Below are 12,696 nucleotides of genomic sequence, written 5' to 3'. Positions count from 1 at the left end.
TGAGACCTTTTTACAGACAACCACAAGTAGCCTCATGTTCACAGGCCCAGGCCAAGGTCCCCATGGGGGACCAGCCTTATTATCTTCTGGAAGGCAACACAGCAAGTCATAAGCAATAAGTTTCTGGATAGCATTGGTGAAAGGTCTCTGGCATAACTGATAGAGGAGCCAGTGAAGACATGCTCTGCTGGACCTCATGCTCACAAAGGAAGGGCTTGCTGGGAAATGAAAGTTGAAGGCAGTCTTAGACTTCAGGAAGTCAGACTTTGGTCTGTTCAGGGATCTGCTTGGAATAAAGATGAGGCCCTGGAAGGAAGAAAGGTCAAAGAAAGTTGGTTTGTACCAAAGGATCGCTCCTTGCAAACTCAAAACTGGTCTGTCCTGAAGAGCAGGAAGGCAGGCAAAAATGCCAGGATGCCTGTATGGATCACCATGGTCCTGTAAGGATCTCCTGGCAGAACTCAAACATAAAAAAAAGACTATACAGAAAGTGGAAGCATGGACAAGCAACCTGAAAGGAATATAGAGGCACTGTCCAAGTGTATGTATATATGGCTAGGTAAGCTACAGTCCACTTGGGGTGGAATCCAGTGGGTATGTCAGTGCATATTTGTATTTTTGAAGCTAATGTAAATCGTGAATTAAAAACTTTTTAATTTGCACAGTGCTGTAGTGCTGTTTTGTGAAAAAGGAGTTGCTAGCTAGCATAATTAATAAAATTATATGAGGAATCTGGCAGAAAAATGGTTTAGATTATTTTTTTTTTTCATTTTGATTTTTTTTTTCATTTTTACTGAAAGGAGAATTACATGAAGTCACTCAGATTTCAGTTTGGTGAAGTATACAATCTTATGACCCAGTAATCTTGAATTTAGTCTTTGTAAGAGCTGTAAATGCATAGGGATAACATTTTTTGTTTGTTTTTATTTTTTAACATAGGAAATAAGCATACATCATGTTAATTTTTATACTCTCAAAATATTTCATATTACTAAACTTTTCACCAGGAAACTAGTTGCCTTTTGCTATACTTTGAACTCAGTAAATTTCAAGACTTAAACCTGAAGTTCAGCAGCTGAGAACAATGACTACCAATTGCCTTTTCCCCAGCTGCTCCTCATTGACAGCACAAAGTGGGCTTAGTTAAATCCATCCTTATCTCCTAATATAAAAGGAATAGTGAGTGGCTGAATTTGGTAGTTATTAGAAAAAACAGTAGATCAGATCTTGTTTATTGATTTGTAAAAAGCAGCCTTGTACTGCTTTGGCAGCTCTGAGTCAGTGAGAGAAAAGCAGCTTTTCAGCTCTTGGGAGAATTGCTGGGTAAGATTAAAGAGGGTCTTGTAGCAGCCAGTTTCCTTTGATATGCAGTCAAATTGGATGTGATTGGAGTCAAGGTTAGGAGGCTGTGGAAATGTTATGAATATGGGGGGGCGAATTAAAGGAGTGTTATTTTAATATTGTATCTGTGCATGCTTATTAATACAGGAAATTGCTCTTTTCATGAGAACAGCCTTTAGTGAAGCAAATTTTGAAAAAGGAAATTGGGTGCCATTTTGATGATGCACTGAATATAGCTGTTTAGATGAGAATCTTCTATTATTTTCCTTCTTCTCTTACTGGTTTTCCTCAGAATCCAGGTGTGTTCAATCATTCAACAATTGTCTTAACTCTTTACATTTTGTACTTTTTTAACTAGTGATCTCATTTATACTGTCTCATGTTAATAAGTATTAAAACTTGCTACTTGCACACCTTCATATAACTTGCCAGCATTTGGGGGTGCATAATTACATAATTAGTATCTATATCTCTTTCACAGACACCCCACTGTCATAGGGAAAGAGCTTGAGTGGCCTTGTGTGGTTGGGAACTATGCTGGTGGTGGCATATGCCTCCAGTAGGGTCTCCCATGCCAGACAGGTCTCAACTGAAGGGTCAGACAAAGTGTGTCCACGGGCAGGATGGGCTCACTAGCCTTTGGGAAACCATCCTAGGAGAAGGACAACTCCAACTTCAAACCCGGGCAGATGGAGCTCGTTTAGCCTTGTAAGTCCATCCATCTAAGAGAAGGACACTAATCAAACCTACGACCTGATGCTGTCACCATCCAAGCTTGCTAAGTCCTGGCAGATAAACCTCAGGTGTAAAGGGTCAGGCCAGTTCTGCGCAGGCTGTGCCGCACCTAAAAAATCCACTGTGAAGTCCCGAAGGGTTTACCCACACTTGCAAAGCCTTATAGTGACAGGTGAGGGACAAAATGGCAGGTGATAAGGTGCACTGGAAGTCGCAGACCCAACCCTGCATGCAGGCAGTTCAGGACATTGGTCACTCCATAATGCCGTTGGCTCCTTTGAGAACTCACGCAGAATTAGTCTCAAGGAGAAAAGACAACATCGAAAGAATCACTCCCCGCCTATACCACCCAAGGAGACCTTTCGTTGTGCTTTTTGCAACCGAAATTGCCTATCCCACATTGCCCTTTTTAGTCATCAGCACACATGTAGTAAGCATGGGTAAAGCCCTTCCCAAATCTTTGTTCGAGAAGTCAAGCCATGATGATGACGGAGTGTCATATATTATTTGTGTATGCCCTTACAGAAAGGATATTATTTTGACCTCAGAAAAGTTTCTGCTGTTGCTGTGTTTCAAATGAATAGTAATTTGAAGAAGTTAAGCTTAAATGTAAATGCCTAATTTCCCTGAGTGGAATAGGTGATATGTACCTTGCCTCCTTCCTCCTCTGGGCTCTTAAAATAGAAAGTGAGGTAATTTGACAAAATAAAACTTAATGAAATCCATTCTTCCTTCCCTATTTTAAGTTGTGTTATTGGTGGATTGAAAGATGTTCTAGTATTTGGTATATTTGTTATATTTTATTCGGAATGTGAAAATATTCAGAGAAATCTTGTGAGGAAAAATTTCCTGTTCTTTTAAGGCAATATGAAAAAAGCAAACAACAAAAAAAAAAAGAATTCTCTCTTCACGTTATGTTGGGATGCTAGAACTTGGCTAGCATGTCAGTAGACCTAGCAATAATGAATTAGGAAGAAGGAGAATTAAAATATTTCTTTCTATTATAATATTAATAAAGCCCTTTCAAAATAGCACATAACACTATTAAGTCTTTTCAACGGCAGCATGATCTGGCTTATAAATATGGGTAGTGGAAACTGTTTTTCATTTCCATGAGCGTCAAAGACAAAAAAATATCTTTTTTTTCCTAAGTAGAGTAAAAAGTCAGCTTGGAAACTGGAGAGATTTAATGAAGTGTGCAGAGCAAACATAGAAAGAAAAACAAACAAACAAAACCACCCACCACTTATTGCTTTAATTAGCTTAGCAAATTAAGATATTTCTAAGGAGGTACACCCAAAAATAATCCAGGGTGGGCTCCAAGAAACATAGCATGCAAAGATATGTCATATACTTGTATAGACTTATTTGCCAGCTTCATGTTTTCAACTACATTGACTTTTCAGATAATGTCACTGGTGTCACATGTAGAGTTGGCTTTTTTGTGGGGTGGGGTTTTTGTTTGGGATTTTTCTGTTTGTTCTGTTTTTTTAAATGAACACAAATAGCTACATTCAACAGAATGGGTTTTAATTCATTATTCTGCACAGTGTTTCTTCTGAAGCACTTGCATCTCTTCCTAGCCTTTTAAAAGAAAATTGACAGTTACTTTCAATTATGACAATGTGATCACAGTACAAGAGGCTAAAGGATGTTAATTTAATCTCTGTTTTTGTAATAAGCTTCTTTATTTCCTTGCTTATCGAATATTCTGAGAAAAATTTAAACATTACAAAAGTGATTGCAGTTTAAAATTAGAAAAGGAGAAAATTATTAAATCTTTTTACAAGAAATAGTCTTGGAAATATAGTAATGCTTGCAAGCAGGGACACATGAGTGTATAATGCATTTTTCTACCTGCTTCACTACTATGGTAACAGTTAAACTAAACTACAGAACATCAAAAGTGTTTTGGTTATGGGGTCATTTAGGAAGAACTGTAGCTGTTTGTGCTTTTTGCTCAAGAGTGTGCATCTGCACATTTACCACTAACATTGACCAGGAAAGCCAAACACAGAACACTAGGTGTCTTTAAGAAGCACTTCAAGAAACATTACTTGAGTATCACAGTATCACAGTATGTTAGAGATTGGAAGGGACCTCAAAAGATCATCTAGTCCAATCCCCCTGCCGGAGCAGGAACACCTAGATAAGGTTACACAGGAACGTGTCCAGGCGGGTTTTGAATGTCTCCAGAGAAGGAGATTCCACAACCTCCCTGGGCAGCCTGTTCCAGTGTTCCGTCACCCTCACTGAGAAGAAGTTTCTTCTCAGGTTTAAGTGGAACCTCTTGTGTTCCAGTTTGTACCCATTTCCCCTTGTCCTTTCATTATTTGCCACTGAGAAGAGCCTGGCTCCATCCTCTTGACACTCCCCCTTTATATATTTATATACACTAATAAGGAGTATATCAGGAAGGGAGATGCATAGCATCTAATAGATAACTAACATTTTTGTATGCTTTGTTCTTTATAGAATCACAGAGTAGTTAGAGTTGGAAAGGACCTTAAGATCATCTAGTTCCAATCCCACTTCCATGGGCAGGGACAGCACACATTAGACCATGTTGCTCAAAGACTCCATACAACCAGGCCTTGAACACCGCCAGGGATGAAGTATTTACCACTTCTTTGGGCAACCTGTTCCAGTGCCTCACCACCCTCACAGTAAAGAACTTCATCCTGTTTAAGTTTAAGTTTAAATGCGTTACCCCTTGTTCTACCACTACAGGCCCTGATGAAGAGTCCCTCTCCAGCATCCTTGTAGTTCCTCTTCAGATACTGGAATCTGGGTGACCAAACAGAGAACTGTGATAAAGAAGTGAATTGACTTGTAATTCAGGTGTGATTCATGAATTAGAATTTGGAACCTATGGAAGTCTCTTTCTGAATTGCCTCAATGCTAACAAATGCGGAGGCATTCACCTTAACTTTCCTATTTACTTGATGTTTTCTCATGACATATGTTCACTGGCCATTTATGACCATTTAAGATTCACAAAATACTTTTTTGAATAAATTCCTCTCAGATTTTATTGAATGTGAATTGTCTTGAGTGTGCTGAGCACAAACAGGCATTCAACCAACCACCTTCACTCATAGAGCATTGGAGCTACTCATTTTGTGGAGTACATTTTAGCCCAGTGATCAAAAGTCATTTGCCTAGAGATAAGTGCCCCAGCGGTAGTGTCTTCTACTGAACTTGTTCAATTGAACATCAGAGATATGAGGAAGACTGAGGCAGGATTAAGACACCATGCTAGATCTAGGCTGTAGGGAATTCCCTGTATGGAATTTGTACATGGAAGGACCTTATTTTTTTAGCTTTTTGCTGAGGCAACTCACCATTTGCAGGCACAACTTTAACATGATGGGGTACAGCTCCTTCCTGCTTCACATTCTTCTGAACAGCTCAGTAACTCCAGCACACCTTAATAGCTGGTGTTAGGTACTCTTTGAGAACATGGGAAAAACTGACAATTGAATAAAAACACCTTAATTTTCCTTCTTGATCTAGGCCTGTTCTTCCACGTGGGCATAAACACAAAAGAATGCTTTAGATGTAATAAAAATGTTCTCAGTTAAAACACAGAAAAATTAAAAAAAAAAAAAAATTTATTAGTAGACCCAAGCCAAATCCATCCCTACATTATATAAAGTACTTACAAACTATTCCAAACAACTACATGACATAGCTTTGCTTTTGTTAGTGCTGTAATTTGTTTGTCTGAACCTGATCGTATATTCAGTTCACATGGGTACATCCAAATTACAGGAAACAGAACTTGTTTCATCAGTTTTTCTGTAAAGGAGAGGAACTTTAACTTTTCTTTTTTTTTTTTTTTTTTTTAATTTGTTCATTTGTTTAGCAGAAGCTGTTTATGTTCCATGTCAATATCACATAAAATGGGTATAGGATTTTTACTATTTTCGTATTCAGCTTCAAGTATGATGTTCACTGCACTACTGTGGCTCTTTCTTCTGTTGTGATTGAAAGAAGATAAATGTTACATAAGCCAGTGGCTTAAATAATGGAAATGCATCTCTCTTCAAGCATGTACCCTCAGTGAAGAAAAGCAACAGTTCAAGTATCCCAATTACAGTAAATCCTCATGTTTGTTTTTAAGTCAAAATTAGATATAAAAAAGTCTTGGACATTAAAACCAAATCTTAATTTTCTTGATTCAGATAAAATAATAGCTGACTTTTTAGAAATGCACCTATTGATGTGGTTTATTTTCCTTAGTAACATTACTTGTGGAGAAATCCTGTAGAAAGTTTTAAGTAAAAGATACCCAAATACAATTCATAGTCCTATTTTGGATATTATATACTGTACATCTGGGTGGGATGGGGAGATGCATCGAAAGAATGTGAAACTCATGGCTTAAGATAAGAACTTTAATAACTAAACTACAAGATAATACTAATAAGGGAAATAACAAGCAGGGAGATACAAAATTAAAAGATAAAAGAAAAAATAATAGACAACAGTGATGCACAGTACAATTGCTCACCACCTGCTGACCAAAACTTACCCCAGCCTAGCTGGTATATACTGAGCATGACGTGCTGTGGTATGGAATACCCCTCTGGCTAGTTTGGGTCAGGTGTCCTGTCTGCTTCTGCCCAGCTTCCTGTGCCCCTCCTCACTGGCAGAGCATGAGAGATTGAAAAGTCTTTCATAATGGTAAGCACTATTTAACAACAACTAAAACATCAGTGTGTTACCTGCATTAATCTCAGACTAAAGCCAAAACAGAACACTATACCAGCTACTAGGAATAAAAATAATTATCCCAGCTCAAACTAGGACAACATCTTAGTCTTGGTAAATTTCATAGAGACTGACTGTGATAATTTTTCTTACTCTGCCATTAACAGTGATTTCATCTTTTGGCACCTAAGGTCCTTTCCAATCCTAACCATTCAATGATTCTATGAATACGTCAATAAGTGGCATTTTCTGGCAGCAAAATGGAATAACTTTTTGTGTTCTCAGGTGATATTTCCTGTAGTATACTCAAGATTTCCTAATGTTTCGTTCATCTCCGACTGACAAAATCTACCTCTAGACAGGGGTATTTCATAGCCCACATCCAAGGCTGTTCAGTTTAAAAGTTTACCCTGAAGAGTACAAGGTGATATTTTTGTTTTGCTGGATGTGTATATATGGCTAAAAATTGCAGTTTGACAATTTTTTGCACCTGGGTATTTTGAAGGGATTAAAATTTTCTGTTTTACCATACTTAAAGGAAGTTGTGCGGGCTGTGAGCTGGCAGTATTCACGCATACCAACAGGTTCCTATACTCTGCTCTTGTCACAAGCTGGCTGATGTCATTTTCCTATCTGAAACACTGTTTTCCTCTTTATTTGTAGAGCTCTCTTTCTCTTTGGAGATTCTGCATGCCAGGCAGCACTTTTCCATCCTAGTTGGTTTATTGAAAAGCCAACTACTGGAGAAGGAGCCTTATGTTCCTATAGTAACCAGTAATGTGCTCATGACAAAATAGGTGTGTTATGGGGTTTATTTCAAGAGGATTCCAAAAAGCATGTACAATTCCATTAATTTCTTGCAGTATTATTTTTTAGTTGCATGTGTTTGGTTTATGTTTAAGATTATCTTCCTAGTCTTCATTGAAAGACCATTTCTCAATTAAAAGCAGTATAATATTAATTTTTGCTTCTGTACTGGAGCTAATGGCCTTGATGACCAGAAACTGCCCTATCACTGTTTTCTATGCACTTAGACTTCACTAGCTTATGTCTATGCTATGAATTAGGTGTGAACTCAGGCCCAAAGGCAGTTCCTAGTCTGAAGCGTTGCTTAACAGGATATCTGTCCATGCAGTTCACTGTGGGCTTAAACTGTCACACAGAATCACAGTATCACAGTATGTTAGAGATTGGAAGGGACCTCAAAAGATCATCTAGTCCAATCCCTAGGTTTCTTCTGCCCAAGGTTTCAAAAGTTAACCATAGTTCAGACTCACCCTAGGCTTAGTTTTATCTAGCTAAGCAATCAGCAAACAGAAAAAGCACAGGTTATGGGACCAAGCCTTAAACCTACCAGTAAAAAATGTTACTCTGTAAGCAATTCTGGATTCAAGAAAACAGTAGAAGTAAGAACAGAGGCTATACGGTGAAATGCTGGTGGCTGAGCTATGTGGTGATGTGCTGGTCAATGGGGACTAACAAAAAATATCACATTGGTCGTGCCTGTGTATAGACAGCCAGAAGAGAATCACAGAAATGGAGGAAGCTGCACGAAAAGCATTTGAAAAAATGGCTTGAGGAAAGAGAGGAGAGGCCTTTTGGTCATAGTGTCAATTTTGAAACTGTAAGAAAGAAAATCATGTCCTGATGTTAAATTTCTGTTCTGTTTAGTGAAATGAGATTTTGAGGGCTAAAGAATATTTGGCAAAGACAGCCGTATCAAAGAGCTAGTCAATTCTATCATTATGTTTCCCTTCTAACTGAACCATGCCCTGTTATTACACAATTGCTCCTTCCTACCACTAACCAAAACAATCTTTTCAAAATGTGGATTGATTTTTACTTTAAAATATATTTTTTTTGCTTTACTTTACCTATTTATTTCCTTGTTATATACCTCACAATTAGGATGCTAAAAACAGATCACTTTTACCTTCTTTTTTGGCAGTGTTGACACAACATGTTTCCTTACAGACATTATTCACATTAAGTGAATGCTTCTTATCAGTTATTTTACTTAAAACATTTCTAAAATATTCTATCATCACTTTCAAATATTTTGCCTTGCTTTATGTGACCCTATTCTTAGGTCTAACGTAATTATGGCATCCTTTTAGCATATAGGCTATAAAGCCGCTAGTAGATGTAATCTGTACACTATTGAACCTTATGGCAACCACCCCCTCTTGGCTGCTTGCTTGGTACTTTACTGGAATTTTGAAGGGAAAAGATAAAACCAACCTTACAACTAGCATCTATGTTTTCATACAGTACACCAGACCAACAAAACATTAGGAACAACATGTTCTTTAAAAGACTCTTCAAAGAAAAGGGCCAAGGGGCTTGGATTTGACTGATTAAAAGAACAGAGAAATGTTTGTACCAGATGTTCTTTGGTTACCCTCATTTCTGCACTCAGCTAAAATATGGTTATCATGTACACATTAAAATAGTTTACTTTTCACATGCTGATTTATAATACTGTACTCTCAAAAAGTACTTTTGAGGTAGTGCTGTAAAAGTATTAATGTAGAGGAATGTCTCTGATTTCAGTACTGGCAAGGAACAGTCATATTCTCTTGAAGCCAGGCCAATTTGCTCCACTTTTATTTGTTAGCCTTTCCATTTTCAATTTGTTCTTGCACCATTTAAAATTGGGGGGGGGAGCCACTTGGGGGAGAACACCAAAAACCAATCCCAAATTTTTTTTACCTCCTTTCCTTTGGATAAAACATTAAATCTCAGTTAAGCCCTGAGGGGTAATGATTGTTGCAGGAGCTGCTTAATTTTTAACAGAAGGTTCTCTAATGGGAAAAGCATCTGACTAGAATTGCTACTTGTTACTTGCTTAGAAAAGAGTCTTTTTTATTTTCTTCCTCTCAACAGGTGGCCATTGATGAGCGCATCAGGCAACTGCACGAAGCTCACAGGGATTTTGGCCCTACTTCCCAGCATTTTCTTACCAGTAAGTAATTTCCCATTTTTCTTGCTCAGCTTGCATATGCAGTTAATTGATATTTTTGCACCCACGTGCTGATTATTGTTGCTATGAGTTTCTATTTCAGACTGTATTATAATGTTTTTCTAGAGGTTTTTTTTCATTGCTGGGAACAGAATACTGTTAAATAAGTTTGTATAGTCCAGTTTGTATAGTAGAAAGAAAATATCTGCCAGTATCAAGTCTGTTTTTCCATACATCTGTCAGTACAAGGCTGGTCTTCATTGTTTGAACGTTCCCTTTTAGGACTAGTGAATTAAAATGATATTTAAAATTGTAAGAGTTTCTGATTATTGTAACTCAGAAAGGATTTTTTTTTGTTAATAAATAAATAAATTTGGGTTATATGTTCAAATAAATATTCAGCTTCAAAAAGCAGCAAAATAAGACCTGCAAGAAAAATATTCTGCAGAATTTGATCATTTAGAGCAGTGAGAGTATCAAAATCATCATGGGAAGGTTGAAAAAAGGATGACATTCAATAGACTTTTTACAACTCTGCAGAAGATATAATTTCCATTAATATTCCCACTCCACCTCCACATGCACTCTTGTATCAAGGATGTTTTGAAGTACACTAAAGACAACTTGAAACATTGTCAGAGCTCCAAGGCAGTGACTAAAGTGAAGCTTCTTAGAGGCCATTTCTTTCCTGTTGTACTTCACTTAAGGAAAGTAAACAGTAAAGCTTTATTTAAGAGATTATATCAGCAGAAGAGAACACAGTCACAAGATAACAGTCTCCTACATGCAAAGGGACAAGCTAACCAGACATCAGAAATAGATGTTGCTATTATTGCACAGCTACATTCACAGTGGGGTAGAGGACAAACTTTTCTTCAGCTGATACTGCACTGAATTGATTCACCAATTTTTTTACTGAAAATCTCAATGGAGAACTGAAAATTCACAGTGGGGTGAACTATAAATTCAAAACCAGAGTTGATATTGTGCCATATAAGCATACTGCAGGGTCACAAGTATTCAAGTCTGCATCTTTTTTTTATCAAAATATAATCCTGTGAAGAAATAAGCCCTATTTTTGTAATTTTTACTACTTTTTCAAAATATCTTTTAACTCTTGATCACTGGGAATAATTTTTCAGCTCAAGATATATAACTACAAATGAGTCTTCTCAATATTGAACGTGCAAGAGTTGTTACGAGTATTTGGTATGAATGCAATATGTAAGCAGGAGCCTGTTTTTCTTATGACACACAATATATTTCTGGTGAAAAAATAAATTTGAAGGGTAAATTAAGCAATCCTATATTGCAACCTGGAAGAGACTGGAGTGACCTATCACATTATCACATTGAACAACAAACACATCACTGTTCTCTGTGCCTGTGCTGAGTGCAGCTAGGAAATGTGGGAGAGTTATGCCCTAGACCCATTCTGCCTTACTGCCGATAAATGAGATCAGTCTAAAAGTTGTTCAGTGTTACAATAGTCACATGTTTTAGCCCGCCCATTATTAGTGAGACACTTGAGACAACATGTTATTCTTCTGTGTGTTAACAAGAGGCGACAAAGTGTCATTCTAGACACTTCTCACTACTTGAGGACTGCTTTAAGAAAAGGAGTCAGGTGAAAATGTGCATTGGAAATAGCCAAATAATTAAGAAAAAAATGGACATGTATGGGGTTTTGTTTGTTTTCTCTTTCTTAGATACATGTGTAAATACATATTCTTACATGTGCATGCAAATGTTAGTTATTTGAAAATATCCACAGAATCCTTCCCAAGTATAAGTATTCAGTCACTGAAAATTGCTAGTGCATCTATTAGTCCCATCTTACATATGCATTAAATTCCAAAAGCATGTACTACTAATACACCTGCGAAAAATATCACTCTTTTACATACTTTTCATGACTATCTCTGCTGCATCTCTCCACTGATGAAAGCATATCTGTTGGAGAGGTAGCACTGTAGGAGAGAGAGTGCCAGAGTCTTTGTTATCGAGCACTAGTCTTGTTTCTATATCTGTACTTTTGGGGATGAACAAATCAACCGTAAGGGTTGCCGAACAGAACTGGGCAGGTCAGATGGAAGTGATTTTCATAGCCTGTGTAAGTGATCTTCCAGTGGATGGCAAACAGAGCCCAGGTTAGATCAATCTGGCTGTGGCACCAATGGTTTAAAGATGAATCATAGTAATTCTGCTCTTTTATAAATTCAACTCAGAGAGCATTTTTAGCTAAAGAGCTGAGACATAAGATCAGTGCAAACTGTAATAAGTAAGGAACATAAGCAATTCATTGACCGTTTCATAACTAATTTATATGCAAGTAATAAAGAGTTCATCCTCTCAAACTCAGAATCGACTTTCCCTCTACTATACGTGCTTGCTCATCTTAAGGTGTGAGTGATGATCTTCAGCTCCCAACTGTGTTTATATACTTATATGAAAAATTGCCCTTTTAGAGTCAATTTACCTTTAAGTAGTCCTGCAAAAAAGGTGGTACTGCAGTCAAGTTCACATAAAATCAGTGACTGAATTACATTTCTCTCCTACCTGGAAGAAATAAATATGAGCTACTAACCTGTGGTTATGCTTTTCTTATGTGTTTGTTATTATTTTATATATAGAAATTATGGCATCATCTTTCTGTTTCTGCTTGGTTGGAACTCAAGCTGCATAGGGCTGTTGAGAACCTAGCACAAAAGTAATGAGTGATGCAGGGACTTCATCTTTGTCATGCATTGTGCAGGCAAAGAATTAAGTGGTAGTCCCTGTTCCTAAGCAGCTGCGTCCTGTTTTAAAAGCTATTCTTATAGCTATTTCTGATAGAAGTAGGAAGAAAGATGTGAACTGGAAAGATCAGGAGTGAAAAACAGGGATCTTCTGATCACTCCTTCATGCTTCCCCAAACTCATTTAATTCCACCAGTCTCCACA

At 37.4% G+C, this 12,696-nt stretch overlaps 1 protein-coding gene across 12 annotated transcripts in view; it reads left to right on the top strand.

Moving 5' to 3' along the window:
- The window catches only part of DMD (dystrophin), a 745,980-nt gene that overhangs the window by 609,226 nt on the left and 124,058 nt on the right, over positions 1-12,696 (top strand). For all 12 annotated transcript variants that reach the window (XM_061349397.1, XM_061349396.1, XM_061349395.1 and 9 more), the window contains one exon: positions 9,679-9,757. In XM_061349397.1, coding sequence (XP_061205381.1) covers positions 9,679-9,757 — 79 coding nt within the window. The remainder of the gene's footprint in view (positions 1-9,678; positions 9,758-12,696) is intronic.

This window comes from Neopsephotus bourkii, unplaced genomic scaffold, assembly GCF_033783945.1.
Source record: "Neopsephotus bourkii isolate Nb327-2 ecotype Australia unplaced genomic scaffold, CSIRO-AGI_Nbou_v1 NB_414, whole genome shotgun sequence".
NCBI classification, from domain to species: domain Eukaryota; kingdom Metazoa; phylum Chordata; class Aves; order Psittaciformes; family Psittacidae; genus Neopsephotus; species Neopsephotus bourkii.
This window is presented reverse-complemented; position numbering and strand designations above follow the sequence as displayed.